The sequence below is a fragment of the Anser anser genome (assembly GCF_964211835.1).
Source record: "Anser anser genome assembly, chromosome: 3".
NCBI classification, from domain to species: Eukaryota; Metazoa; Chordata; class Aves; order Anseriformes; family Anatidae; genus Anser; species Anser anser.
Window position 1 is genome coordinate 84936475 of NC_139722.1, and position 26337 is coordinate 84962811.

Consider the following 26337-nt stretch of genomic DNA (forward strand, 5'->3'; position numbering starts at 1 on the left):
CAATCCCATTGTGCCACTGTCCTGGTTTCAGCTAGGATAGTTAATTTTCTTCTTACTAGCTGGTATGGTGCTGCATTGCAGATTTAGGATGAGAATAATGTTGATAACACACTGATGTTCTAGTTGTTGCTGAGCAGTGCTTACACTGTCATAGTAATTTGATATTTTTTTATGGTAAGGTCACATGCTTGGTGGATGAAGGGATGGTGGTAGATGTAATATTTCTGTATTTTATTAAGGCCTTTGCACTGTTCCTCACAGAATCTTTCTGGGAAAGTTGTCCAACCGTGAGATGAACAGGTGCATGCTATACCGGGTAATGAACCAGCTTGATGGCAGAGCTCAAAGGGTCATAATAAATGGAGCTGCATCTGGCTGATGGTCAGTCACTAGTGGGGTTCCCCAGGGCTCGATGCTGGAGCCAGCCCTGTTCAACGTTGTTATCAGTGATCTGGATGCAGGAGGGAAGTGCATCCTCAGCAGGTTTGCTGCTGACACTAAACTGGAAGGTATTTTTAACTGTCTGGAGTGATGAGAGGCCTTGCAGAGAGATCTAGATATGTTGGAGCATTGGGCAGTTGTCTATGGCATGAAATTCAACAAGGGTAAGTGCAGGGATCTGCACCTGGGATGGAGGAGTGCCAGACACAGGTACAGACAGGGAGGCGAGTAGCAGTAGAGCAGCCCTGCAGAAAGGGATCTGGTGGTGCTGGTCACAGCAGGCTCAACGTGAGCCAGCAGTGTGCCCTGGTAGCCAAGAAAGCAAACTGCATTTTGGGACGCATTATACACAGCATAACCAAAATGAGGTGAAAAGCGGTGATTCTCCTGCTATATTTAGCGTTGGTGCGGCCTCACCTGGAATATTGTGCACAGTTCTGGGCTCCACAATATAAAAAGGATGTTAAGGTACTTGAAAGTGTCCAGAGGAGGGCAAAAAGCTGTCAAAAGGGCTGCGAGGCCTGTCCTGTGAGGGGAGGCTGAGGACACTGGGTTGTCCAGTCTGGACAGAAGGAGGCCGAGGGGTGGCCTCACTGCTCCCTGCAGCTCCCTGAGGGGAGGCGCAGAGGAAGGTGCCGGGCTCTGCTCCCTGGTCACCGATGGCAGGATGTGTGGGATCGGCACAGAGCAGAGCCAGGGGAGGTTCAGACTGGGCTTTAGGAAACATTTCTTTACCATGAGGGTTGTCAAACACTGCAACAGGCTTTATAGAGAGGTGGTTGATGCCCCATGCCTGTCAGTGTTCAGGAGGCATCTGGACAACTCCCTCAATAACGTGCTTTAACTTATGGTTAGCCTTGAAGTGGTCAGGCAGTCGGGCTAGGTGATCTTGAAGGTCCCTTCCAACTGAACTATTTTATTCCAGACCACTGCAAATGTGAGAGATGTGTGTTGTTGTATAAAATACATTTGGGACCAAACTCTTCTCTCTCACTCCAGGATAATTGGCTTGCAGTTGACATGGCTGCGTCGGAGTAGTAGAGCTAAGAAATCTGTTGGAGTTGCTCCTCTTGACAAATGAAAACATAAGGCTGATTATCCAGCAACTTTTGAACTTTGATTGTGCCTAGCTCTCTTCTGTGGACAGTAAGGAAGATTACATCTGCATGGTGTGAAGAAAAAGCCACTCCCAGCTAATGAAACCATCTTTTTTTAAACCCACAATCTTCTTTGAAGAGAAATGAAATTGCTCTTCAGCTTTCACACCCACCTAACCTCTCTGTAGCTGAACTTAGAGTTGCTCCAAAGGTTGAAGGGAAAGGGAGGGTAATGAGCCCTCAGCAGGAGCATCTGTAGCTCTGCCTTGCATGGGAGCACAGCAGTTGTCATCACTTGTATTGTTAAGGTATCAGAGGACTTTGGTTTAATAATTAAAAAAAAAGTCTGACTGGTAGATGCAAATGTACAATGACTATACTGCAACCAGTGCAAGGCATTAGTTGTGTCGGTAGTGAGGCTTTTCTGTTGTGACAGCTCTTTGAATCAAGTATGTGCATCTGTCGTAGCTGTGCTTTACTTCAAATAGTTTGATTCTTTTAAAATCTATGATGGTGGCATGTACTTGTGTTTATTAAATAGCTGTCGAAATGTACACGCAGGCTTTTGGCTAATGGGAAAGACAAAAAGAATTAAAGGTTAGAACTATCCTTGATGATGTCACTTCTGCTACTCTAGTTTCGTTGTGGCTGCATTGATCTACAGCGAGTACGGTTCAGAGTCTCACCGTATAATTGTAATGCATTCCTGCCTGTGATGTGAATTCTGCAATTCCCTTATCCCTTTTACTGCAATATTACTTTTCAAGAAAGTCAAGGCTATTAAAAAAGAAAGTGTTTAGCCTGAGTTTTGAAAAATATTTCATTTTTAAAGCATGTAGAGTAATATTTTCTTCCCTGTAAGAAAGATGTAGCTAATAAATATAAGCTAGTTTGAGACTCTGATTTTTGTCACTAATTTATTTCCTCAGGAGTTAGAGAAAGGAAAGATTCCCAGTAAACGTTTTATTTTCATAAGATACTGGCCTCAGATACACTTGGTCAGATCAGAATATACAAGTTGTCCGTAGCCATGCCAAAAGTTTGGAGAAGGGCTATTGAAGATGATGATCTCATTGCATCAGAGGGCAATATAACGCTATTAAAAGTACGAGAGATACTGTTAGTTACTATGACTTTTGCAGGGAGATGTATTCAGCTCTTCCATCTTCGCAGGAGTTTACAAAGATGTAACCAGCGTCAAGAAGGAAAGTTGTGAGGCTTTATTTTTCCTTAAATCCTGGCGAGTTTAGGGCCACTGGAGGTAGGCAGTGTTGCTGGTTTTAAACCCAAACCATGAACACAATCACGTCTGTTTTATTCTTGTATATTTGCTCAATTGCAGTGCAATATAGAAGTTGGATAATTAATTAAAGTATTATTAAAGAAATTATACTAAGCACATCAGAAGAAAATGTATAGTAGTGAGATATAAATTCTTAATTGATTAGTTTCTTTCATCCTTGACGGCTTTGTGCAAAGTTCACTGCCGATGTGCGCGAGGTAAAACTAAAAAAATGTATGCGACATGATTCTCAATTGTACCATGAAGGTATATCATGGCAGTGATCGCAGACAGGACTGACAGAGCAAGCGTGCTCAAAAAACTTTGTCTACGTTTGGATCAGCTTCTATGAAATTCACCATGAAGAGCCTTGCAATGTTAGGCAGATTGAACTGACACTTACTTTGCAAGCTTGTGGAAGATTTCTGATTTTTGTTGTTGTTGTTGTTTTGATGAAAACCAGATATACCATCATTTGTCCTGATCAGCAAATAATATAACCAGCTACTGTTCATGTGACTTATGAGAACAGCACAGCTAAGGGTTCTTGACCATCAGGCCTTCTTGACGAATCATGAGAGTATCAGAGTGTCCTAAAGCTTTTATTTATTTATTTATTTTTTTTAAATGAATGCTTTGGAGGAAAATAAAAATCAGTTCTTGTATTACCAGCTTTGTGATTCTCTGCCCTAGTCAGTCATCACAAGGGTCTTCACCTGTGTAATCCTGAATTCCTGGAAGTGCCGTTTAGCCAGAATTTAGCAGTTGAAGCTGATTATCTCCTCAGTGTTGTCCTCTACTTCAGCCTCTTTGCAAAGATCCCTTTAAACACTGCCAGAGATCATCTCATCAAGATTTATTCCTACTTACACAAAAGGAGGTGAAATGCAGACACCTGGCCTGATGATAGCAAGAGCAAGACCAGGATTCCTGGAAAGGAACTTGAGAGAGGGGTTATGAAGGTTATGAGATTTTACAGGCTTAGTGATGTGGGTTTCTTTGCTTCCTCTTCCGTTCACTGCTCAATGATTTTAATAAGATATTATGAGCATTTTCCTCCTCTTCCTGCCTCCTCAATCCTTTGTCTCTGAAACGGGAACAGTTGGCAGTGCAAGGAGGCTCTAGACATTTTGTGATATCTATGATATTCATCTTTGAAGATGTATAGCACCTTATTATAGCACCTTATTCCTCATACGTGCTCCAGTATAGGCAGTTTAAAGCATGGCAGTGGAGACCTTTTATGGCTTGGTTTCCGTTTGTGTGAGAGAGGAGGAGGGTACCTATTAGTTGCTTAACAGAAATATTGTAAAATAACTGAGTGCTCTTAGGTTCCCCTTTTATCTGCTAGACATTTTTATATCATCTTTGAGGGGAAAAAAGTTTTTGTGTAGTGCCTGTATGCTATTGCTGCTAGTATTGTGCCTGATTTGATTACATTTAAGTAGAAATGCCTCTGTAGTTTCTTGGAGAATCCACAGGTGGTACCACAGAAAGCCAATGGACCTATCAGTAGCCACAGCTCCACTAGAGCAAGAGCATGGTTTGTGCTTATGTAGATAGAGAATTTGGATCCTAGACATTTTAAATATTGCACTGACATAGAATGGGGGAAAAATTAAATTCTACTGGCAGAATACCTAATATAAATCTGACTGAAAGATCTGGAGCAGTAACTGTATAACATTTTGCAGACTTTAAAGTCCATTCCTGTAAAAGGACTCAAAATACTTTGTACATCAAAACTAAACCTTGGCAATAGATTTGAATGAAACAGTTTATTGTCCCATGCTTTATATGTTAAAAATCCCATTTACAGGAAAGTGGAAGGGTGTGCCTGAGATGAGTGCCATGCAGTTTATGAAATGTTGAGAAAATAACCTTTTCTTCTGTTATTTGTGCTCTGGACAATAAGGGTCACCTTGTGATTTTATTTGTGGAAGTTAAATTTGTGGCTTCCTGGAAGAATCAGTATCAGAGTGGATTATAAGATGGAGAAATTATACAGGTTCACAATAACTTGGAAGATCTTTAGAAGCGGAGGAGACTGGCCAAAAGTCAGTTTCATGAAACTGATGTTGATTTCTTTAAAACTTCAAATACAACTTGAGCTGGAATTTTTATCAACTGCACAGATTTCATGCACTTTAGCATTTACAACAGGTTGCTACTGTGCTTTCTGGGAAAAAAAAAAAAAGATTGGAACCAAGAGCTTTGTTTTAGAGGGATTCACTTGAAAGTGTGTTCTTGGGAAGATCAAGGCTATGGAAGTTTTAAATTGACCTCTGAAGTTTTTAGGTTTTAGCACTATTGAAAATGATTCTTTCAACAAGCTTGTGAGTCCAGGATATATCTCCCCTGTTGCTTATTTAATTCCTTATAAAAACAGTTGTTTACTCCTCTAATTCCTAGTAAAAGTAGCTCCAGCAAGCTACAACCCTGTCAGCCTCATACAATGTTCTTTTTGCTCCTAGGGAATGTTCCATAATGCTGTTCTGCTGAAAAGTCAAGCTTTGAAACTGTAGACATTTTTTTCATACACTTTCATAACTATCTATTTCTTCAATAGGACTGGACACTGTGTGCATTGAAACCCATTGTCAGTAGGGGATGCTATGCAGGAATGGGTATTTCAACCTCCGGGTTGGTCAAAGGGCTACACTGCCCCCATTTTGTAGAGCTTCTGTAGCCGTGACTGTTACGAGCAGAGCAACTCAGTGGTGGGAAGTATTGGAGAATTAGTCTAGAACCTCCTGAATTTTTGGTTTTAGTGCATACATATATTGATTCCACTTCTGATGTTTTGGGCATCCATGTTTTGGTTTCTTAATTTTTGTACACATGTATTTTTGCTTGTACACACACAAATATGTCTTTTTATTCCTCTTCATTTCCTCTTAGAAAGACTCCTTTCCTGCTTTTCCAAAGGAAACTGCTGAGAAACTTCAGGATAGGTTCTGATCTAAAATCAATGTGAAATCAAGTTTACTTCTCTGGTGACAGACCAGCAATCATAACTCTTGCTTTTAGTAATCATATGCCATTCTGCTGACATTAAAAAAAAAAAAAAGAATCAGCATTGATTTTTTTTAAAAGGAAATGTTTGGAAAGGAAATGAATGGGGAGTGTTTCAGCCCCTCCTAAGAATACTTCTTAAGTAGCAGTTCTAGAGAAATATTTCAGGAGTGTTTTTTTTTTATTATTATTATTATTATTATCCTGCATATAGAATGGTCCTCTACTGTTTGGAGCTAGTTCATACCTATGTTGTATTCCCTTTGTCCTAGTGTAAATGACTTAGCAAATGTCTACAGTATACACTGCAAAGAGACAGGAGACTTTTTTTCTCATTTATATAGATTACATCACTGCACTCCCACTGACCTCTAGTCAGCAATCTTTCTTTTGGCATGTCACTGTAGAGCAGAAAATCAGTTCATGATGCTCTATTAAAATTTAATTAAAATAAAGACTTCCTTTCAGAAACTGGTTTAAAAGTAACTTCTGAAACTTCTATGTTACAAATTGAGTAAACAAGTTGAAGGGGAAAAATCCAAAACATTTCACGAGCAAATAAAAATTCTCTGTGGGGTGCTGAAAGCCAAAATGGAAATTGAAGATAAACATGAGACATTTATTACAGTTCAGAATGGTTTGCTATATTTCAGATGATGAGCCTGTTTGTTGTTATATTTGGACTTCATTAGATGCATTTAATTAAATCTATTGTAAATCTGTTTTATTCCCAGTGGGCCAGTTAATGTAATCTTGGTGTTTGCTTATAAAAAATATCAACTAACAGTTCCTGCACTAATTTTAATCGCTATTTATTTTTAGATCATAGTGGAGTGTGTTTTGTCAGTTTAGGTTATTGTGTAAACTCCTTGGGGCTGTGACTTTTTGTCTGTGTGCTATGTAGAAGAAAGTAGATATTAATTGCTACTGTGTTAAAAAAAAAAAAAAAAAGTAGAGAAATAGCCTTCTGAAGCTTATTTAGGTTGACTTTTTTGAGAAAGAATTATAGCTATAAGTCTTGACTGTATACTTCCAGACAATTATTTTAAGCTGATATTCTCTTTTAATCTTCTGTACTTTTATTATTAAGTTTTACAAATGTGTGTTATATTTTTTTTTGTTCTTGTCCTCTCCTGTCTCTTAGGCTGCCAACAGAAAAAGTGATGAGGGTATGTAAAAGAGCAGGAATAAGCATTAGCAGGTGTTAATGGTAAAGATTAGGAAATAATAAGCCTACAATGAGGCAGAAATTAAGAAGAATCACAAGGGTCTTAGATATTTCACAAAGTACATGTCTATCTGAGATTAAGGTACTATAGAGACAGGTAATAATTTATAGCAGGAGCTAGAAGAACATAACTGTCTATGTGCTGTGAGCCACTTCAGCTGTGAAAATATACACAAAGAATGCATATGAATAAAAGAGTAAATAATCAGCAGTATTTACTGTGAGCACTGCCTTCCAAAGTTAAACGCATTAGGGAAGATGCATAAGACTTTGTATATGACTGTCATTTGTCTTTTACTGCCCTTCTTCTATATAGGAATTGGTCAATACTGCATTGATCATTAAGGCTGTATGGAGTCTACTTCTGGGTTGATCTGGGTTCTGTTTTAAGGGAAAATAATTCTTTATGAATTCAGTGGTTATTATTTGCCCATCCAAAGTTCTCATTATTGGTTATACTGTCTGAATTTGAAAGAATATTGTCTTTCGAAAATGTTCACCATTTATTAGTGCTTCAGGTTGTGAATGTTCAACTGTGTTCCTTCCTGCCTTTTCAGAAAGTGCTGTAGAGCACAGCGAGACTCGAGCCTGTGCCCCTTTTCCCTCTATTATTCACTTTTCAGAACTGTTCAAGTTGGAAAATGTCTGTAGTTTATATCTTCGAAACTGATCACTGATTTTTTAAATGCCATCTTAGGGAAGTAAAGGAGTTGTGTTGCCTAAATAGAAGCATCATCTTAAATCAGTGTTGAGGAGAAAATTTAGTTCTTCATCTGATGTTATTTAGCTGGTCAGGAGAGATGGGGAATGGTATCAATTAATCAGTCTGCAAGTGAGTGTGCGCTAAATTCCAGCTGGGAATGGATAGTCAGCATGCTTGAAGTACTCAGTGTGCAAGGGACCTAAAGGGAAAAGTGGGAGTGTGATTTTCTTACCGTAAAGCTGTCATAGTGAAGATGGATTATGATGGTTCCTGCAGACCAAAATGCAGATTACATGTACTGGGGAAAAAATCATTGCATGCATTTGAATTAAATGTTTGGCCAGCTTCAGCTAATGTGATGTTCAGCTAGCTCCTGGAAAACCACGCTCAGCTTGGATCCCTTCAAGAAAAAGACCTGGAAATTGGAAATGGCCAACTGAAACAAATGGGCTTGAAAACATGATAGAAGTTGCACGCAATGACTGGATGCAAAATCACAATTAGCTTGGAAAATAGAAGCAAACTAGGAGTATACGCAGAAAGCCGAGAATCTTTGGTGTTGTGTAGGAAATACTCATTTAATTCAGTGGAGCGTCATAGCAAGTGCATAGCCTGAAGCTTGCAGGTTGAGCTCTTTGCTGAGCGTCTGACAGGGGGCCAGAACAGAGCCGCCCAGTCCCTAGCGGTTTGCAGCACACCCCGACAGGGCTTAATTTGGTGTTCAGTTGAGGATGTGCTCCTTCTTTTCTTGCTTTCATTAGCTGAGATGGCAGTAAATCTAGAGCAAACAGAGGAGAATATAGCATAACTCAGCACCTAGTCAAGTCTATAGAATTCACTGCAGGAAGAGGCCTCCAAGTCAAACACAGTTGAACGATTTTTATGACTGCTAATACCAGCTGTAGCTATGCAAACCAAGGTAATAAGGCAATCAAACCTGTGCCCTAAGGCATTCACCTTCGGGGCCGGGAAGGAGCTCTTTCTGTCCGGCTAGTGGTTTTGTTTGAAGGCTCTTCTGGCACCTTTTGAATTCTTTTCATGTATTGCTGTTAAAACTGATGGTTGCTGCTGTCATAAAATAATTTTAAAACCCCAGCAGGACATTTTTATTATTAACATGAAAGTAAGACAGGTGTGCAGGTATTGTGACAGAGATTAGAAAGACCAACCTTGTTAAATTTATAGACAGGTCACTGCCGCTGATGCATGGCTTTTTTTTTTTCTCTTTTAGCAACTGAATACTGACTCCTTCGGAAATGAGACAATTTCACGGCAGGTCCCATTAGCACTGATAACTGTGAAATTAGCTGTTGCTACAGCTCTGCATTGGTATCATGAAAGAAGCAACACCTGCAAGGGACTATTAATATTAGGGACAGAAAAGGGTGAGGCAGCTACACAAAGCCAAAGGGCAGTGCAATTCAGCATGACTTACACTGTGAGATGGTAGATTAGTGCATGGTTTGTGTAATTCACCAAAAAGGGGGAGTTTTCAGCATGGAAGTTGAAGCTAAATGCTGTTTCCCTGTGGGGAAAGAGGAACACTATTGTTATGCTTTTTGACTTGAGAGGTTGGCTGGGATCATGGTCTCACAAGGTATTTGCACTGAAAGGATATGCTGTTCGCTTCTGAAGATTGTATCAGCATCTCTGCTTTGGGGACGGAAATACGAACGTTTCCTAGGCAAGTGCAGGGCTTAGCTCTGAGCGTTTTCCAGCTGGAATTCAGCCCCCTAAAAGTGCCTCTCTTGCAGCACCACACTGTTGGTGCTTCTCTTGTTTCCACTTCTGCACATCTTCCATGGATCTTTGAACTAAGTAATATAGCCAGTTCTCTGTGTTTACATTTCACCCCACAGACCCCTTCTGAACATAGAGTGTAACTCCTGAGCAGCTCTGCATTCAGCTTTGCATAATGGTTCCTATTTTAGCTACGGCTACATCAGAATGTAACAATTTGTCTTGAATGAAAACTGGATGTCACAGCATCAACTTCAATAAAGTTTCATCCAGATGCCACTGTAATATTATTCTAATCTCCTCTTAGGACTCTGACGTGTGATCAGCTTGATAAGTTCTCAGCAAGTTTACTAATACCTGGTAAATGTGAATGCATGGTCTTAGCTTACAGCAAATTCAAGATGATTTGAATTTGTTTCTTTCACTTAGGTCTGTAAGAGTGACTAAGTAAATCACATTACCTTGCACTTGCAACAGGCTAAGAGTGTACATGTGGACAGCTGTTATGATGTAGTATAAAAAATTTTCTTTGCCTGAGCCATCATAACCTTTTAATACAATGTCAGGAATTTGGAGAGCAAACTGGCTCCTTAGACAGCATTACAAATGATGCATTGAATGGGTCACCTGACGTGCAACTTCAGTGACATTAATTTCATTGTGAGCACTTAAGTGGTTATAGCAGCATTTTAAGAACTAAATTTTGTGCAGAAGACTGGATATTTTATATTCTAAATGCTTCATGTGGAATTGAGCCCAAACAAAGCAAGCAGAAAAAATGCTTTCTTCAGAAAGGAGGCAAATTTCTCTTTTTAAGAGGAGAGATCTTACTTCAGTACAGGTAATACACTGGAAGATATGCTGCAGTATCTGGTAAGCTAAACTGAAATGCTGAGAAGGGACAAGCGAGATTTCAACACAGTATTTCTTTTTATAGAGCTTTTTTTTTTTTTTTTTCTGCCTGAAGGTTTCAATGGAGCTTTCAGAATAACTGAGAGCACTTGGAGCCTTAGACCTGTCCTGAAAGACATGAATTTAACAAAGCATTCAAATATTCATTTTAAGTTTTATTTCACTAATGGATGAATCACAATATACAAGATTCTCCTTAGAGTCCTTTCAGATGATGTGTGGTTAATATTTCATAGCAGAAGGAAAAGAGAAAACTTCATGAGTAATATTAATAATCGTTGGTGTCAGAGGTTAACTTTTATTTAGTCAGTTTTTAAAAATGTACTTCTATGTAAAGATGATTTAAGGAAGCATATGGAAAAAGATATGCCGGAATAAATCTTCAAACTTAGAATATTTGATGAGTCAAGGAGGATTTCCTGTTCTCTCTTAACTTAAACTTCCTAGACTTCTGTATTGCTTGGTCCAACTGCTTGCTGGCCTTTAAATGATTTGACTCTTGACTGCAAACAACCCTTAAAACAGTCAGAAACTTGCTTCATACACCATCTTGGGCTAAGTTTCTACAAACTTAGGGATGTGGGTGTCCACCTGGAAAGATTTGAGTCTTCGTGATGCACTTCCCAAAATGATTTTGTTCTGTTTCTAGAGAAGTCCAAGCTGAACTTGCTATGTTTTCATTTAGGGATAATACCACTGCTGCTGGGATAAGGCAAAATGCCTTTTAGTGCTGTAGCTTTCCATGACTGAGGCAGTTTGACTTGCATCAAATAACCTCTGCTATGACTTGAGAATACATGGAAATTTTACTCCTAAATCATTAACTGCTTTGAAAACTACTATCCAAAACTCATCTGATCTGAAAAAATTAGGAAAAAAAAAAGGAAAAAATAATGTAGCTGAGAAGATAATTTATTTTGTGTTTGTGCACACGCTCATGCCTGAGATCATAGAATATCCCGAGTTGGAAGTGCCCCACAAGGATCATCGAGTCCAGCTCCTGGATCCCTAAAGAACCCCCCCCCCCCCCCCAAAAAAAAAAAAAATCAGATCATGTATCTGAGAGCATTTGTCCAGTCAAGTCCTCTAGTTGCTTCCTTTGTAAGGTACTTTATGGATAGTTGTATTAGCCAACACACAGATGATCTCTGCCACTGTGGTATCTGCCAGTACTGCTATAGTTATACCTTTGGCTGAAGTTTATGGATGTCAGCTTTGTGATTTCTGTGTAATGGGGAAGCTGGTGGAATGGTAAAAACCTCTGAACAGATTCAAGACATTTGCTGGATTTCTGAGGGTCAAACCCACGCAACCTTCCAAGAGCAGCTGGATAAGAGGCATGTCAGACATGTAGTGGTCTTATCCCCCCAAGAAGGTGAGATCTTGTGGTGATTGTGTGTGTTGGCCAAATTTGTGTTATGACGCATTTTTATGCAGTATTCAATATGGGAATCTCTACGCCTGTCATTTTTTTTTCGTACTGAAAATTAATTACTTTTCTCCCCGCATTTTAATGGTAGAACTTGATCATATGTCTTTTAAATAAAGACTAATGATCTAGTTCACACACCTATGTGTGGAAAAAGTAATGGTGTTTTTTATTGCTTACTCTCTTGCTAGCTATAGAAAGAAGTTGCTTTCTGGGTCAATAATGCCATTTAAGTTAAGCCCTCATGCTGACACACTCTGGTAGCTTCTAGAGCTGCTCTTGTCAACTGACAGTGAAAGGTCAATGGCTTACAGATTGCTGTTTGTGATAGGGAAGCAGCCACAGCAAGATTTGAACTTCTTATAATGCCTTGACATTGCTGGCAGGATAGTAGCTGATCAGAGAAATGAAAGTTTGTGTTCATAACAAATGTATTGCTCCTGCACACAGTGAACTTGAAAGACTTCTGCCTCAGCTTCAAGAGTGCCCTTACTTCGTTTGGATGCTGCTCCGTGTGCACAGATGGACAGAAGTCAGGTGTGACTGCCTTTCATGGTCCACACATGCTCTTCTGCCCTACTTATTTTAGCACAATTAGCCTGACCACTGAAGTCTTAAGAGGTAGCTGATGCAGCAAGGGTTTACACTGTGATCACTGAATCTGGATGCATGCACTCAACTTTAAATGAGCCACACAAAAGAAAGTCCTTTTCTCTTGTAAGAGATTTCCTTTTGTAATAGGGTAAAAATATGATAGGAAATATAGAAGTGATAGTAGAAAAAAAAATCCAATTAATTTCCAGCTGCACAGCTTTATGATGCAGCAGGAGGATACATAGGTAATTAAGAGAACCAACAACTTTAATGAAGTAGACTTAAAAAAAAATAAATTCCGAAAGGTGGGGGCAGCCTCAGCTTTCCCACAGATTGCCATGTTATTATTGTCTCCTTGATGAGAAAGAAAGCAGGTTTATTGTGTAGCTGCACAGTATTATTTTTATTGGTTTATTTTATTTTATTTCATTGCTGAAATGCCTGGGGACCCAAAATTGAGGCTAGAACCTCTTTGCTAGCTGCTGCTCCTATATTTCATTTGCAGAGTAAGCGTGGGGATATGCCAGCTGGGAAACCTGCACTGCTGTTCTGTCCGCAGAGACTTGGCTGGTGGAGCTTCAGGAATGAGAGGGGTGTGTGGGTCTAGCTGAGAGTGCTTTGCTGCTTTCCTCATAAGGGACAGCTCGCAGCGCTGCTGGGGTCTGTCCACGAGGAGTCTGCTTCTCTAGGGCATGGAGTCTGCACCCTGGGCCAGCTCTCCTGCCTGTGGCTTCCTTGGGGAGGGCAGGAGAGGCTGGTATGATCCTGAATGGAAAGGTGAGTTATGAAAGCTGTTGTGTTCCTGTAATGAGGTAGGCACTTCACTGTTCAGAAAATATATTGATAATGAAGTAGTAGCCAATAAATAAAATTGGCAGGTCAGATGACTCGGGCTAAAGGAGCACTGCAACCTGGAATCTCCAACTTGTGTACAAGGATATGTTTGCTTTAGGTAGACATTTGCTGTCCTGAACGCTTCAGATCACGTAATTTCCCATCCTTTAATATTATTTTCCTTTTTGTTTGTCTTTTTGCTCCATAAATACATCAGTACCAAAGTAGAGAGGTAGAAGTAAGCTTGGCCAATACTCTTTCAGGGCCAGTATTCTTTCAGCCCCAGTACACCGATTCCTTCTGATGTAAATCGAGTACTAACTGTTCCTCACATGGGTTACTTAGTTTAGGAGGGTACTGGCAAACTGAGAAAAGTGAATTTATTGCTAAGCAGGATCCAGCAACCTATATCCCTCATGCCTTGGTGGTGGAGGTTGCTTGGGAATGTGCATTAGCTTATATTTACCAAGCTATGGTAGGTATGGGAATTTGCTGATTGAGCAAATGAACCATTGTCACAGGCTAAATAGAGCAGATTTCCTGTTTTATAATAAAGCTTTCGTTGTTGCTAGAAAAAAAAATGCAGTTCTTACTAGGTATTGTTTTGAAGAATGTGTGCTCAAGAAGTAACTCATGGGTTTTCAGGCAGTACTGTTGCTCTGTATGTTTTTGAATTATTTTGATTTGCTTCACTTTGCTTTTCAGTTCAAAAGCTAGGGCAAGAATGTGCACTGAGTGAAGGCGTGAAAGTAATGCTGTCATTATTTACTGTGGAAAAATAGAGCATAAAAAAATCAAAAATACTGTTTCATAAGACAGAATTCTTATGAAGAGGAACGGGGGAAAATGTCTCACAGCAGAGATAAATCCAGCATTAGCTGGATGTCTGATCAGCTGTTGGATCAGCTTCTAAGTAGCTGATCCTAAGACATTCAGTGATTTACTGTAAAGTATTTCATTTAATGGCATGGGCTCTTGGGTGTGAGACAGAATTAACTGTATCATGGCACTTTTGATGGGAGGATGTGCATGTGTCTGCACAAATTGGGATTTTGTCTTTGCTGAGGAGTGCTGGATCTGTGTTAAATAGCTATCTTGTTTATAGAGGGACATGGGATGTGGCTGCAACAGTCAAAGGTCATTTCTCTTTTGGACAGCAGGAAGCTAGAGGCTGCAATTAAGCGCTAGGTGCTGTCATGGTAACTAAGTAATGTTTAAGTGAAAATAGTTTATGCTAAATACAGTCTGACTCTTCCTTGTTAGAAGTAAAGCATAATTAGCATTCTTGCCATCCGAGCAACTCCCCTTTTGACAAACCTTACTCTTTCTAAAGATGCGTTGTTTTATGTTTCAATACAAAGTCAGTACCACTACAGTAGCCTCTTCTGCTAAGTCAATATTTCAGATTTTGTGTGGAAATTTGAATAAAGCAGGAGGAAAACATGCCTGAGGACCCTCCCTTCAAGTTTCAGTTTTTGCAATGAATGGTTGCCTTTGGTAGCAGAATTTGGAGTGTTTACATCACAGACTCTTAAGAAAGCCTGAATGCAGCAGTTGTGCATGTCCTTTTTCAGTCCTTTCCTCATGGAACACATCCTTTTGATAGGAAAGGACTATCAAGAATTGCTCACTCGGTCTCTGCGTCAGCAGTTACAGTGATCTCAAGCTATAGCAGCTTAGTATTCTGCTGTGAGAGAAAAAGGTCATAATCAAATGGCAAGATGCTATGAGTGCCCTTAGCTACGGGGAGCTGGTTACCATTCAAAAATGATTTCTTCTACAGGTGGGTTTTGTGCTGAATATTTCCTGAAATATCACCGTTGCTGTAATGAGTGATTTGTGGCAGACGCAGTGTGTGTCCTTCATTCTCCGTGGTATGTTTAAGATGACTGCCTCTGCAAATCCCTACCACTTTCAAGTTGCTCTGATTCAATGGTGTTATTGTTCCTTTTTGCCCTGTGAAGGATGTGTTAAAATTAATTTGTGAGTTGTGTAGGAAGCAAAAGAATCCTCTGTCCCTCTACCTTCCACCCCCAAAGCCCCACTTCAGTTTCAGTAAACACTCTACCCAGTTTACCTCAATGTATTTGAATCTGTTTAACAGTGATAGTTGAAACTGACTCTGAAGTATTTCCCTTTTCTATTTTCACATGATAATTTATCCCACCAAATAAATTACAAAAATTAAGTATATTAAACATCAATTTACCCACATTTCTCTTTCTCTTTGTGGTGCTGAGCACAGTGGATCCTAGCTGTTACCTTGTACTTTGAATAATACCGTAGATCATTTCTTTCTATGCTTTATTTTTTTTATTAATGCACAGAACATAATGCAGAACTTGCATGTTTGGCAAACGGGATGAAGTCAGTGTTTCCAGAGGGGCTCAAATAAAGGAGCCAAATTGTAGGAAGAGGACCTACTGCTTATTGATACATTCTCTTGTTGAGAGATGCTCTTCTGCATTTACTTGATTTTGCTTGAATAAGCAAATGATTTACTGTGAGATGCCTCTCTCATTGCCTGTTTCATCACTCCCATAGACCAGAAACTGAGCTCTTTGAGCCAAACAGGAAGAATAACTTTATCTTGTTATCACTGAGAGTAAACTCTGATGAGCCAAAAGGAGTTGGACAGAAGGTAAAAGATGAACATTTTAGAAGAGCCAGAACACCTGATTGTGCGCAACGGAGAACTTGAAATTAAGCTGCTAAACTTGTAGTCTAAGCAGATATATAAGAATTTATGATGTTTTTGGTGTGTGAAAGCTTTGGGAGAGGTATCCTTTAGAGCTTCCATCATGAACTCATCTTTTAGAGGGAACCTTTCACAAGAACGTGTTTCTTGGTAAATGTAGACGTTTGCTGTCTAAAATAAGTCAGGAAGTTATTTCTTCAGTATTTATTGGGTGGAAAATTCAGGGCTGCTCTGAATCAAGAGTGGATTGCCAAAGAAGTCATTTATGAGTCTGCACGTATATGAAAGAGAGCTTTCTACTATCAGTTTCTTCTTGCTAGTGAGCTTTTCTCTTCAGGTTAGGATCTTTGGATGCTGAAGATCGCCTTATAGTGACTTTGGACACAGATTTTTATCTTGAATTTGGCTCCAGATATGGATACATTTCATAAATTTCTGTGCATCTAGTTCATTCATCAGTCATTGAAGTTTACTAGATTTCAGGGATGTTCCTGGGTGCATCATGTCATCCAGAGCAAAGAATGTTTCACATCATTCATAAATGTTAAATTCCATTTCTACAGTACTTCCGGTTGGAGTCCTCAATTAGGAGCTTTAGAAACATGAATGAGCTTGGCTGTAAAATGCCCTTACGTAAATATAATTAACCTCATATTGCAGATGGCACGTCGTATTCACAGAGCGACACTTTAATTGGAACAGGAAGAGAATCTAGGCTGGTTGACACCTGTGGTTTAGCTGCAGAGCAATCTTTTTCCTATGAAGTAGAGAATTTAAATCATGACTTATCTCCAGCTCTTGCTGTATACTGTCAGAAAGCAGTGAAAGAAGAGGTTAATGGGTGCCTCGCTTTTATGAGACAGGAGAAAAATGGGGCTTGGGGAGGGACATCTGTCTTGTTCCATATGCACTTAAAAGGTTTTTATTGAGGCATGAAAGGTTGTGTTGTTCCGTGCTTTGTCTTTTCGTTGCTTATCCATGCACTGATGTGCTGCCAACAATTCAATAAAGGAATTTCTCAAAATATATCCTATTAACCTATCTTAAACCTCATGTATATGGCATGTGGGTACTAACAGAAGAGAAGGGAAAGAGAGTCAAGAATCTGTGCTTCTTTTCCCCATTAATTCCAGAAACTGTATCTAGTGAGAGAGCAGTGACACTGAAGAGGCAAATTTATGTGAATTGTACTTGCCAGGCAAACGTAATTTACATTATTCTGTTGTGTCTCCCTTCTTCCTGCAAAAGCCCAAGTTCAAGCCATGATTTTCAACTGTGTCTTTTGAACTAGGATGGGGAAAAAGAAATTTTCTAAGATTTTCTAAATTTCTAATTTATTTTATTTTATTCATGTTTGTATATATGTGAACTTCAGTGAGGAATGTAAGAGTAGAAGGGATTATCTGGTGCTGTGACCGGAGGACAAGGCAAATGGGATGTTATGATACCACCAAAGCCCACCCTTCAGTTTGGTATAACAGTTTAAATTATTTGTATGCTCTCTGGCCTATGAAGCAAAAGAAGGAAATACAGTAGAACTAGTTATTGTTTCGGAACACTTGTATATGAATTTTCTGGGCTTATTTCTGTCCACTACTGTATGTATATGCATTGAACTCTGAGAATAAATGAGGATTTATTAGTCAAATATTGTAGGCATATATGCCGGTGCCAGGTGAGGTGCTTAGCCTGTGGATTGACCCAGGTGTTGAAATTTCTGCAGCATAAGCTGTACTGGACATGAAAAAAAAGGCTCCCAGCCTGGCCTAGGATTTGGAATAGCACTTTGCCCTTCATCACCTCTGGCTGGGTGTCCAAAGGGACAATTCCATAATTAATTGTCATGTTCTAGTTTGTTCTCCAGTTCTTGCCTTGATGTAAGGAAAAGATAGCAACACAGTGACTTGAGATGCTTCTTCAAGCAAAACCTGACGTTCTGTTTGAGGCTGGGTGTTGCTGTATCACAAGGTACTTCTGTGTGTTTTGACCTCTATAGCATGAAGTGGTGTTGAAAACTTCCTGGATGAGGAACAGTAGAACCTTTGAAATTCGGGGTAATATTTCAGCTTTCATTGCTTCTGGAGACATTTCATGGTTGAAAACCCCCCATTTTGCCAGGCCAAGGAAGCAAGTGCTAAAACTGGAAACCATTCCTAGTTTAGGAGATTCTGGGCTGTGATTTAAGACAGTTCTTACTTTGTCTTAATTTGTCTATACCTTGTGCTAAGCAAAATAACGTGTCTTCCCATTTCGGTATCCTTGCAATACGCTGTCAGCTAAGAAGCCTCCCTGCTGAGGCAAACAGCAAATTAACAGAGCAGAAGGACAGACAGTATATACATTTGGGAGTTTAATTTTGAGAGAGCTCATGCTGAGAAATGGATTTTTGCCCAGGAAGCGTGCCAGCACGAGTAAAGAAACCAAGCAGTGATGCTGGGCCCTCAGGAGCAAAAGGGTATGTAACAAGCCCAATGTGCCCCATTATGAGTGTCCATCCAGGGCAGCTCTGGGAGGGCTCTCTGACGTGGCTGTTTACACTGGAATGCAGCTTTTCACAGATAATGCATCATTATCAATGTCAATAGTAGCTTCCTGCTTTCTGCAACAAAGCAAGCTTATGTTACTGAGCAGGAAGAAGAGCTGTAAGAAACTGCTGCTGCCTTTTCAGCAGGCTCTGGTGGTCAGTGCCATGCAGATGTTTCACAGCTTGAAGTTTGAGCGACTTTACCATCCTTGTAGTATTTGGATTGTATTAGTATGGCATGATAACAATAGCAGTACTACTGAAAAACCATGGAAGCAACCTCATTCTGCTTTAGTTCGTAAGTGTATGCTTTTCCTAAAATGAGAATAACTCATCTGTTTTCTCTCTTTGTCCTATGGGTAGTATGGTGCTCCACAAATACAGAATTTGTAAATATGTTTATTTCCAGATTCTTACTCAGTTCCTCTAAATTTTTAATATAAATTCTTGTACTTAGGTCATACTTTCTTAAGATCTTCATCCCCATTTGTTAAAAGGCATTAATGTTCCTTTTGCTGGCTAATATCTATTTCTGTTTGTGTGCATAATTTAGGAGGAGTGGTGTATATTTGTATCTTTTTAAAAGAATCTCATGTCTCCTTGGTAAGAGAGTATTTGATTTTGAGCTAAATATTCAAAAGTTCATGAACCAAGCATCTCATCAGCTTTTGAGGAAGCCTGAGAGTAATACCTTTCAGGAAATGTGCACAATCTGTGTGAAACTCTTTATTTCTTGTTTGCTCTGTCCTGTTCTTGCTAATAGCATTTGTCAATATGTGTGGCTTACATAAAATTCTCCATAATTGCAGAAACCATTTAATTACTCCTTTTATGTCCATAGCATGATGCTGCAGTGTATGTGGAAACTCATATTTGGAACAGCAAATCTTATTTGGCAGTAGACGGGGAAGTTATGATTGCAATTGAGACTGCAGTTGAGATATGTCAACTCATTGGCTCAACTGTTATCAGGTTCCTGCGCAACTGAGCTTCACTTCCCACTTCCCTGTCAGCACTGACAACTGAATAATGATCACAGAATCACAGAATGGTATGGGTTGGAAGGGACCTTTAAAGATCATGTAGTTCCAACACTGCTGTCATGGTCCATCCCTGATTTCACCGATATGAAGTGGATGGACTAAGAATTAAGTTTGTGTATGTGTTCTGCTCTGAAGGAAGAACTTTTAAAATCTGTCTGCTTAGCAGTGGCCATTGTGGCAGATGATGAAATTGGTTTCAAGGTAGTTTGAGATGATAAGGCAGAATCTTGTGCCAGTTCATTCATGGCAAATGTAAAGATCTGAGTTAACAAAAATTATGGAAAACTTCAGGAAATTATTGTTTAGTGAATTCAAGTGTATTGGATGCCCCAAGTGGACATGTGTAGGTTAGCACATTGAAGAGAAAAAGTTTGGTTGCCTGCATGCTGAAAACACAGGGAGGTACTGGCAGCTAGCCTAAATTCCTGAGTTTTAACACTAAGTAGTATGAGATGATTTAAGTCCAGGATTTCAGCCTTCTGAGACCCACTGCTCATTCATTATAACGAATCACTAAATCAGAAGGCTCAGTGTGCAAGTAACATCATTGGGGTACTCTCAGCGACTTTACTGGTTCCTCATCTAACACAGTGGCTTAATTTAGTGCTCCTGTAAGTATTACAGTTAATTGCCCTCAGAATAAGTACAATAGGGATAAACTCTTAGACTGTCTTCTTAGATGTAGCAGAACAGGTAACACTTTTCTATACAAGAAGCAGAGGTGGATTGGAGGTTGGTCAATGCCTATGGAATAATCTTCTGCAGAATGAAAGAATGTTAACCATATTGCATGCTGTTTCGCCGTATAAATGAAATCACAGTTCTTCAACTTCACATTTAATGACCAAAATGTCTAACAGCTGAAATAAAGCAAACCTAACTAGAAAGAGAGTTAACTACAGGATGATCTCGAGTACTTTTCTTGATGTACCTCACAAAGATATCCCCTTTCTATTGTGGTGGTATCACCACCTTACAGTGATGCTAAGGAAAGGAATGAGAACTGAAAAAGAACACATGAGTTTAGCAAACTTTTTGCAGGACGAAGGAAGCTATGCTTTGGAAGATTGCTAGCATTATCTGTTTTTCCCAGAGAAGGACTGAGATGGGGCTTCCTAACAAAGAAAATGCTAAATGGGCCATCAGAAGAATGAAATCATCGAGTGTTTAAAACCTTTTAAGAAAGCTAATGAAAGTGAGTGGTAATGATCCCAATTTTCCAGAGAGATGATAAACAGTCTAGGATCCCAAGGGACTGACTCCTTCCTATGCTTTTGTGTTGGCCTTTCTGAAGAAAGGTCAACAAAACTATTTAATACACTAGTGCTGTGTTATTTTACAAAGGTAAACTTTTTTTTTTCTTTTCTGAAGTAAAATGTAAGTATCTTACATGTTTCTAAGCTGTCTCTTTTGTACCATAAGGGGAAATCCAGTAAGGATTTTGGTTTACCCTTTCTTTTCCATATGGATGGAAAGCCATTGACATTATTGACATTTCTAATGATGGGATGAATTTATCCCATTAGTTTTAATGCAAACAAGGTTAGGTCTGAGCCAAAGTACTGTAGATTAGCATGACAGAAGCAATAAGCTTGTTCACAGACCTGCACAGATGTAGTGAATGAAATGCCTCTCTTACTTCATCTGCAACCCAGAGGCACTTCTGGATTAGGAGGGGTCAGCAAGTGAGTTTTAAGCTGATGACTCTCACTGCTTTTTTTTTTTTGTCTTCAGATATCTCAGCTTATGACAGAGACTAGTCGAGAGGGCCTGACTGAAGCAGCACTGAACCGCTACAATGCAGATAAACCCTCCTTGTACAGCTTCCCCGCCTCCCAGAGCACATATGTTGCTACTGACGTATCCACAGGCACTTCCGTGGCAGCATCATTTTTTGCCAGGTAAGAAAGACTTCTCAGATTTTACCTCTGGAAACAATTTCTTTCACAGGAATTTCGTTCATTTTGTAGTGAAGACATGGGGCTGACTGAGTAATGCACACATGACAAGAGACATGCTATATATAAAGCTCATCACAAGCCTGCTGAATTACCATGAAAATGTTGTTTGATGCACCTGTGTACATTTGTCTCTAAGATGGCGATGATGCTTCTACCCTCCTCTGTAAAATAACAATTTCTTGATTTGGGATAAAATATGATTGTATTTGCAGAATAATACCTGATCCAGTGTGATTTTTATAAAGGATACCCTGAGTGAGAAGGACCCATCCAAGTAAATTTTTTTTTGAGATAGGCAATCAATTGTATTACTAACTGGAGTTGGATAGTTGTCTTTGCAGGCAACCTTCAGGTTTGGTGAATTTTACTTACATCTAGCCAAATTATTAAGATTTATATCTCCAGACTGAATATTTTAGGTTTCTGATTTCAGTTTCTGTCCCTGTCATGCTGTTGAGTTGACCTGATGGTCTAAACTCTGCCTCAGAACACCCTTTCTGTTGATCACTGAGCCAGTGTTTCCAACAAAGTTTTCAAAAATCTGATGAAAGTTTCATTTAAAATCTTATGGTTATCTCTATTAATTTTTTAGTAAAAATGGTTTGTTACATGGGCATACCAGCTGATAAGTGAAATATTCACTATTGACAATGGAAACATTTTTCTGTGCAGAAATAAGCTCTCTACAGAACAGGCTTTTAGCCTGCTTGAATCCTGGTGTAACTAAAGAAGTTGAAATAATCTTTGTCTTTTAATGTTCTTCAGTAATTAGAAGATTGACTTGGAAAGAGTTGTGGAAGCAATGAAACAGCAAGAGAATAAGCTATTTTCACATTGCTTCCAATCCAATCTAGTGAGATATCTGAAACATTGAGTGAATTTTTGAGTAAATGCCTCAGGCATACTCAGATTAGCTTCTTACCCTTTGGTGAGCCAACTATTAGTAATTCCACATGATTCTATTTCATTATAAAGGAAAATGGAAAACTTATAAAGTTGCTGAACTTTGAAGGCTGTAAATCTGGAATGAAGATTTTCCTATTTTTCCTCACATGAGGACTGCATATGTTCAACCAGTGTCACACAATAAATGAATCATGTAAGAGGATTAAAAGCGGTATTTTAGAGGAGCCAGTGAACACTGTTTGGGACATCTCTGCCGTTTTTCTTTACAGATGTGATGCTGCAATAGCAAATGTGAATGAGGACAGCGGTCTTGATTTGCTGCCCTTTTCTGTTAAACTGCAGGCAGTTTAAATTAAAATTGCTGAACATACTCGTATGGTAATATCTAACTGGAGTGCAGATTGGGATTAGCACATATTTAACATGAATTGATTTATGAAGATTGCTTAACTCATTTGCTCTTCATTGTTGCACCTTTATGCTGATAGAATTCATTTTCTCTTAATATACACTGCTGAAGTGTAGGAAACTAATTAAGTTTACTCAAAATCCCAAGATTAGGTCCCAGCATTTTAAGTAGTACTCTTAGTTTCTAGCTGATGTTGTGAATACTTGGATGTCCTTGGCCCAGCAGAGAGACCCCATGTTTAGGCTGTTTATTTTTAAGCTGTACTTAGCAAGATGAAAGTGACTAGTTTAGTTCGGAGTATTATACTAGATTAATGTCAGTTGGGTAAGTCAGTTTAGTTTTAGACTTCAAATTGTATCATCTGCTGATAGTTCAAGCAGAAAATCAAATTCAATCATTTGATGCTTGACATTTTAACAAGAAAGTCCACAATTTGCTTTGAAAATGTGGACCTTCTGTTAATTTTTGTTTTGCATCTGATGTGTCTTTTTGCATTTTTGTGAAGTTGGGATATGAAGTAAGAACCTGCATGTTGTATGTGTTTAAAAAGTAGAAGTAAGTCTTTAAGCTTCTAAGTTGTTTTTTCCTTTTAGTATAAACGTATGCCTGTTTTTTTTGAACATATATGTGATGTCGTGATTAGATAGATGATCAGTAAAAAATTATTATGCAGGGAAATTTGCTAATATGAAGCTGAGGTTGGAAGCAGAGGAATGGAAAATATTCTTTTGAAATTAGAATCATGTAGCACAGTATTTCACTATGTTCCCTAACAAGCAAAGTGATCTTCAGATGAGCCTCAGATGTAAAAGTAATCCATCATCATAAAAAAAAAATAAAAAAAATAACTAAGATGCAATAGTGTGAAGGAAATGTCAAGGCATCCATGGGAACTTTTGGTTGTAATTACTTGAGAAGCATCAGGAGTGGAACAGACTAAGAACTAGGAGCTTAGATTTTTTTATTTATTTTTTTTGTTCTCAGGCACTGCTGGTCCAATAGTGGTACTCACTGACTGGCCTATAGCTGGCTGTGAGCCATGGAGAAGTTTCTGAAGGCCACAGCAACTCTCAATCTTTTGAAAAGCCAGCAGATTTATCAGTTATCTCAATACTTAACTGTCATGTTTCATGATATATAGATGACAGATTTCCCAACCAGTTAAAAGGCTTGCAACTTCTGTGAATTGTCATTTGTCAGGATATCGCTGCAAGAAAACTTATATGTAGAATTCCCATGGGATCGTATGTGACTATTTTAAAGGAACAAATAATGAAAATTGTCCAAAGAGCTGTGCTGGCAAGCTTATGAATATTAGATGATGCATGTATGAATAATGAATTTCTGACAGTGATTCTGACATAGAAGCTGAATTGAAATGATAGCATTTCTAGTGATGGGCACCAAATTTGCTGTCCTGTTAGGGTTTATCATTCATTTTAGCTCCCAATACCCTCTAGTCCGTGCTAATTCAACATCATCTTGCTTCTTATAAGTAGTGTATTTGTGATAAAAATAATTCATTTAGTGAATGCGAAATAATGTTAAGATTCTTTACATAAAATTTGGATGTTGTCATGAGAAGCACTGGATCTTTGGGCCTCGTGTCCTCCAGGCATAATGTAGGAGTGTGTCACCACCAGCTGAGGGAGAAGAAAAAGCCTGTGCTAATGCTGCCACAGAACTGAGGGAACGACCTTCTTTTGCTGGTTTTCATAGTGTCTCTGTGAAGCTCTAGCAGGACAAGGGATGTTGTACTAAACCTTGCTTACTATCTCATTTCTCACATGGGGAAAACTTCTGCAATGCTGATTTCAGCTTTGACCTGGCTACTCCATGAATAAATCTGGCTTTATGAATTGAATTTTTCTATTTTGATCTAAGCTGCGGACTCTCAATAGTCTCTTGAAGCATGATATCACAGTGCAGGAACTAGAAGTCAAAACTGAACCAAAGCCTCTCAGTTAACCTTAGAACACTCACAGGTTCTTGTCATGTTGGTACTGTTCCTTGTTTGCCCTGTCACAATGAGCTTGCTTTCTGGGAGAAGAAAAACCTCTACTACTTCATGACAAAGGAGAACTGTAAAAGCCTCTCTCTCTTTGGACCTCAAAAAGAGGGAGATAATGGTAGGTTTGAAAGTTGTTTTCTGTTGCTGGTCACAAAGTGTAACAGCGTATCCTGAACAAAAGCCCACCACCCTCTGAAATCTGATATAGTTGTATTTGATTTAATTAAGCCTAATGGGAATATAGATAATCTTGAGCGTAACCTGAAAAAATCTGTTCTAGGGATCATCTTCCATGTCTTTGTAGATCTTAAAACACTAGGCAGGGCCACACAATGCTCCTCCTGTAGATGCAGCAAGTCATCTATGTGTTTTTCAAAGCAAATGCAGAAGTATCCAGATTTTTGAAATATTTCCTATTTTGAGCAGAAATGAGTATAGAAATACTTAGCTTCGTGTAACTGACATGTAGCTACTCAGCATGGGATAAGCTCTAGTAACAGTTACCTCCTTTCTTGGAAAACTGCTGGTGACCCTTTTGACACTCATTCCCCCTCCCTGTGTGGTTCGGCAGTTGTGGGAGGAGGTAAGGCAGTGCTGTACTGGAAAGGGATATTGTGAACGTCCTATTCAGAATGCTCCGATTTCCCTTCCACTCATGCAAATGCTTTCTATTTTTATTTTTTAAATTATTACCATTTTTTAAAATACTGGTACAGTTTCTGTGGGACCCTCTTGATAAAGCTGTTGTGCTAACTTTGACCTAGGAATCAAGAGGACCCCAGAACCTTGAATCTCATGCCTCACTGATTTTTGCATGCATGTGAAAAGCAATCAGCTTATCATATAGCTTTTGGTGTTTGCTGTTTTTTTTTTTTTTCTTATAGGTGCAATATTATGTGATTTTTGTTGAAATTCACAACAAATTTCACTGCAACTCTGCAAAACCTTTCCTCCTGTAGGGAAGAAAAATCTTTGATGCTCAAAGGCTTAGAATCCAGGAACATCAGGGTTTTCTTCTTTCCTTAAAGTTTGGGGATTGGTTTAAACTAATCATACCATTTTAAGGTCCTGGCTTGAATGTTTTGGAGGTCTGTGGGAAGCTCCCAAAAATGAACTTTTCCTGCTGTTTCAACAGTGGGTTTGTATGAACATGTGCAGTGAAAGGGTGTAAGAAACAGAGGCAGAGGCTAGTAGAGAAGGATATCACCTGGAGTGGATGGGTATTCCTGTATCACAGAGCCCAGCTTTGGCTGGGGCAGCTCCCTGGGAGAAAAATATCTGATTTGTGCCAGTGGTCTGTCTGCAACTGGTGTGGCTGAAGCATTAGCCTAGCAGATGAGGAGCCAGGCCAGGAGTCGCTTCCTGCTACTGCTGTAGCTTGTGCAGGTGCACAGCAGGTGGTGTAGGCCCAGGCAGCACCTCGGTGCTGCTGAGGCTTGGGAGACCTTGTGGAAAGAGGCTGTGACTGCTGTCAGAGCACGAAAGCTGCTTGTCCCATTCCCTGCACCTT

The 26337-nt window shown here is 39.3% G+C and overlaps 1 protein-coding gene across 3 annotated transcripts in view; it reads left to right on the forward strand.

Moving 5' to 3' along the window:
• The window catches only part of KIF26B (kinesin family member 26B), a 293769-nt gene that overhangs the window by 101075 nt on the left and 166357 nt on the right, over window positions 1-26337 (forward strand). For all 3 annotated transcript variants that reach the window (XM_083830351.1, XM_083830350.1, XM_083830352.1), the window contains one exon: window positions 21275-21441. In XM_083830351.1, the coding sequence (XP_083686477.1) occupies window positions 21275-21441 (167 nt within the window). The remainder of the gene's footprint in view (window positions 1-21274; window positions 21442-26337) is intronic.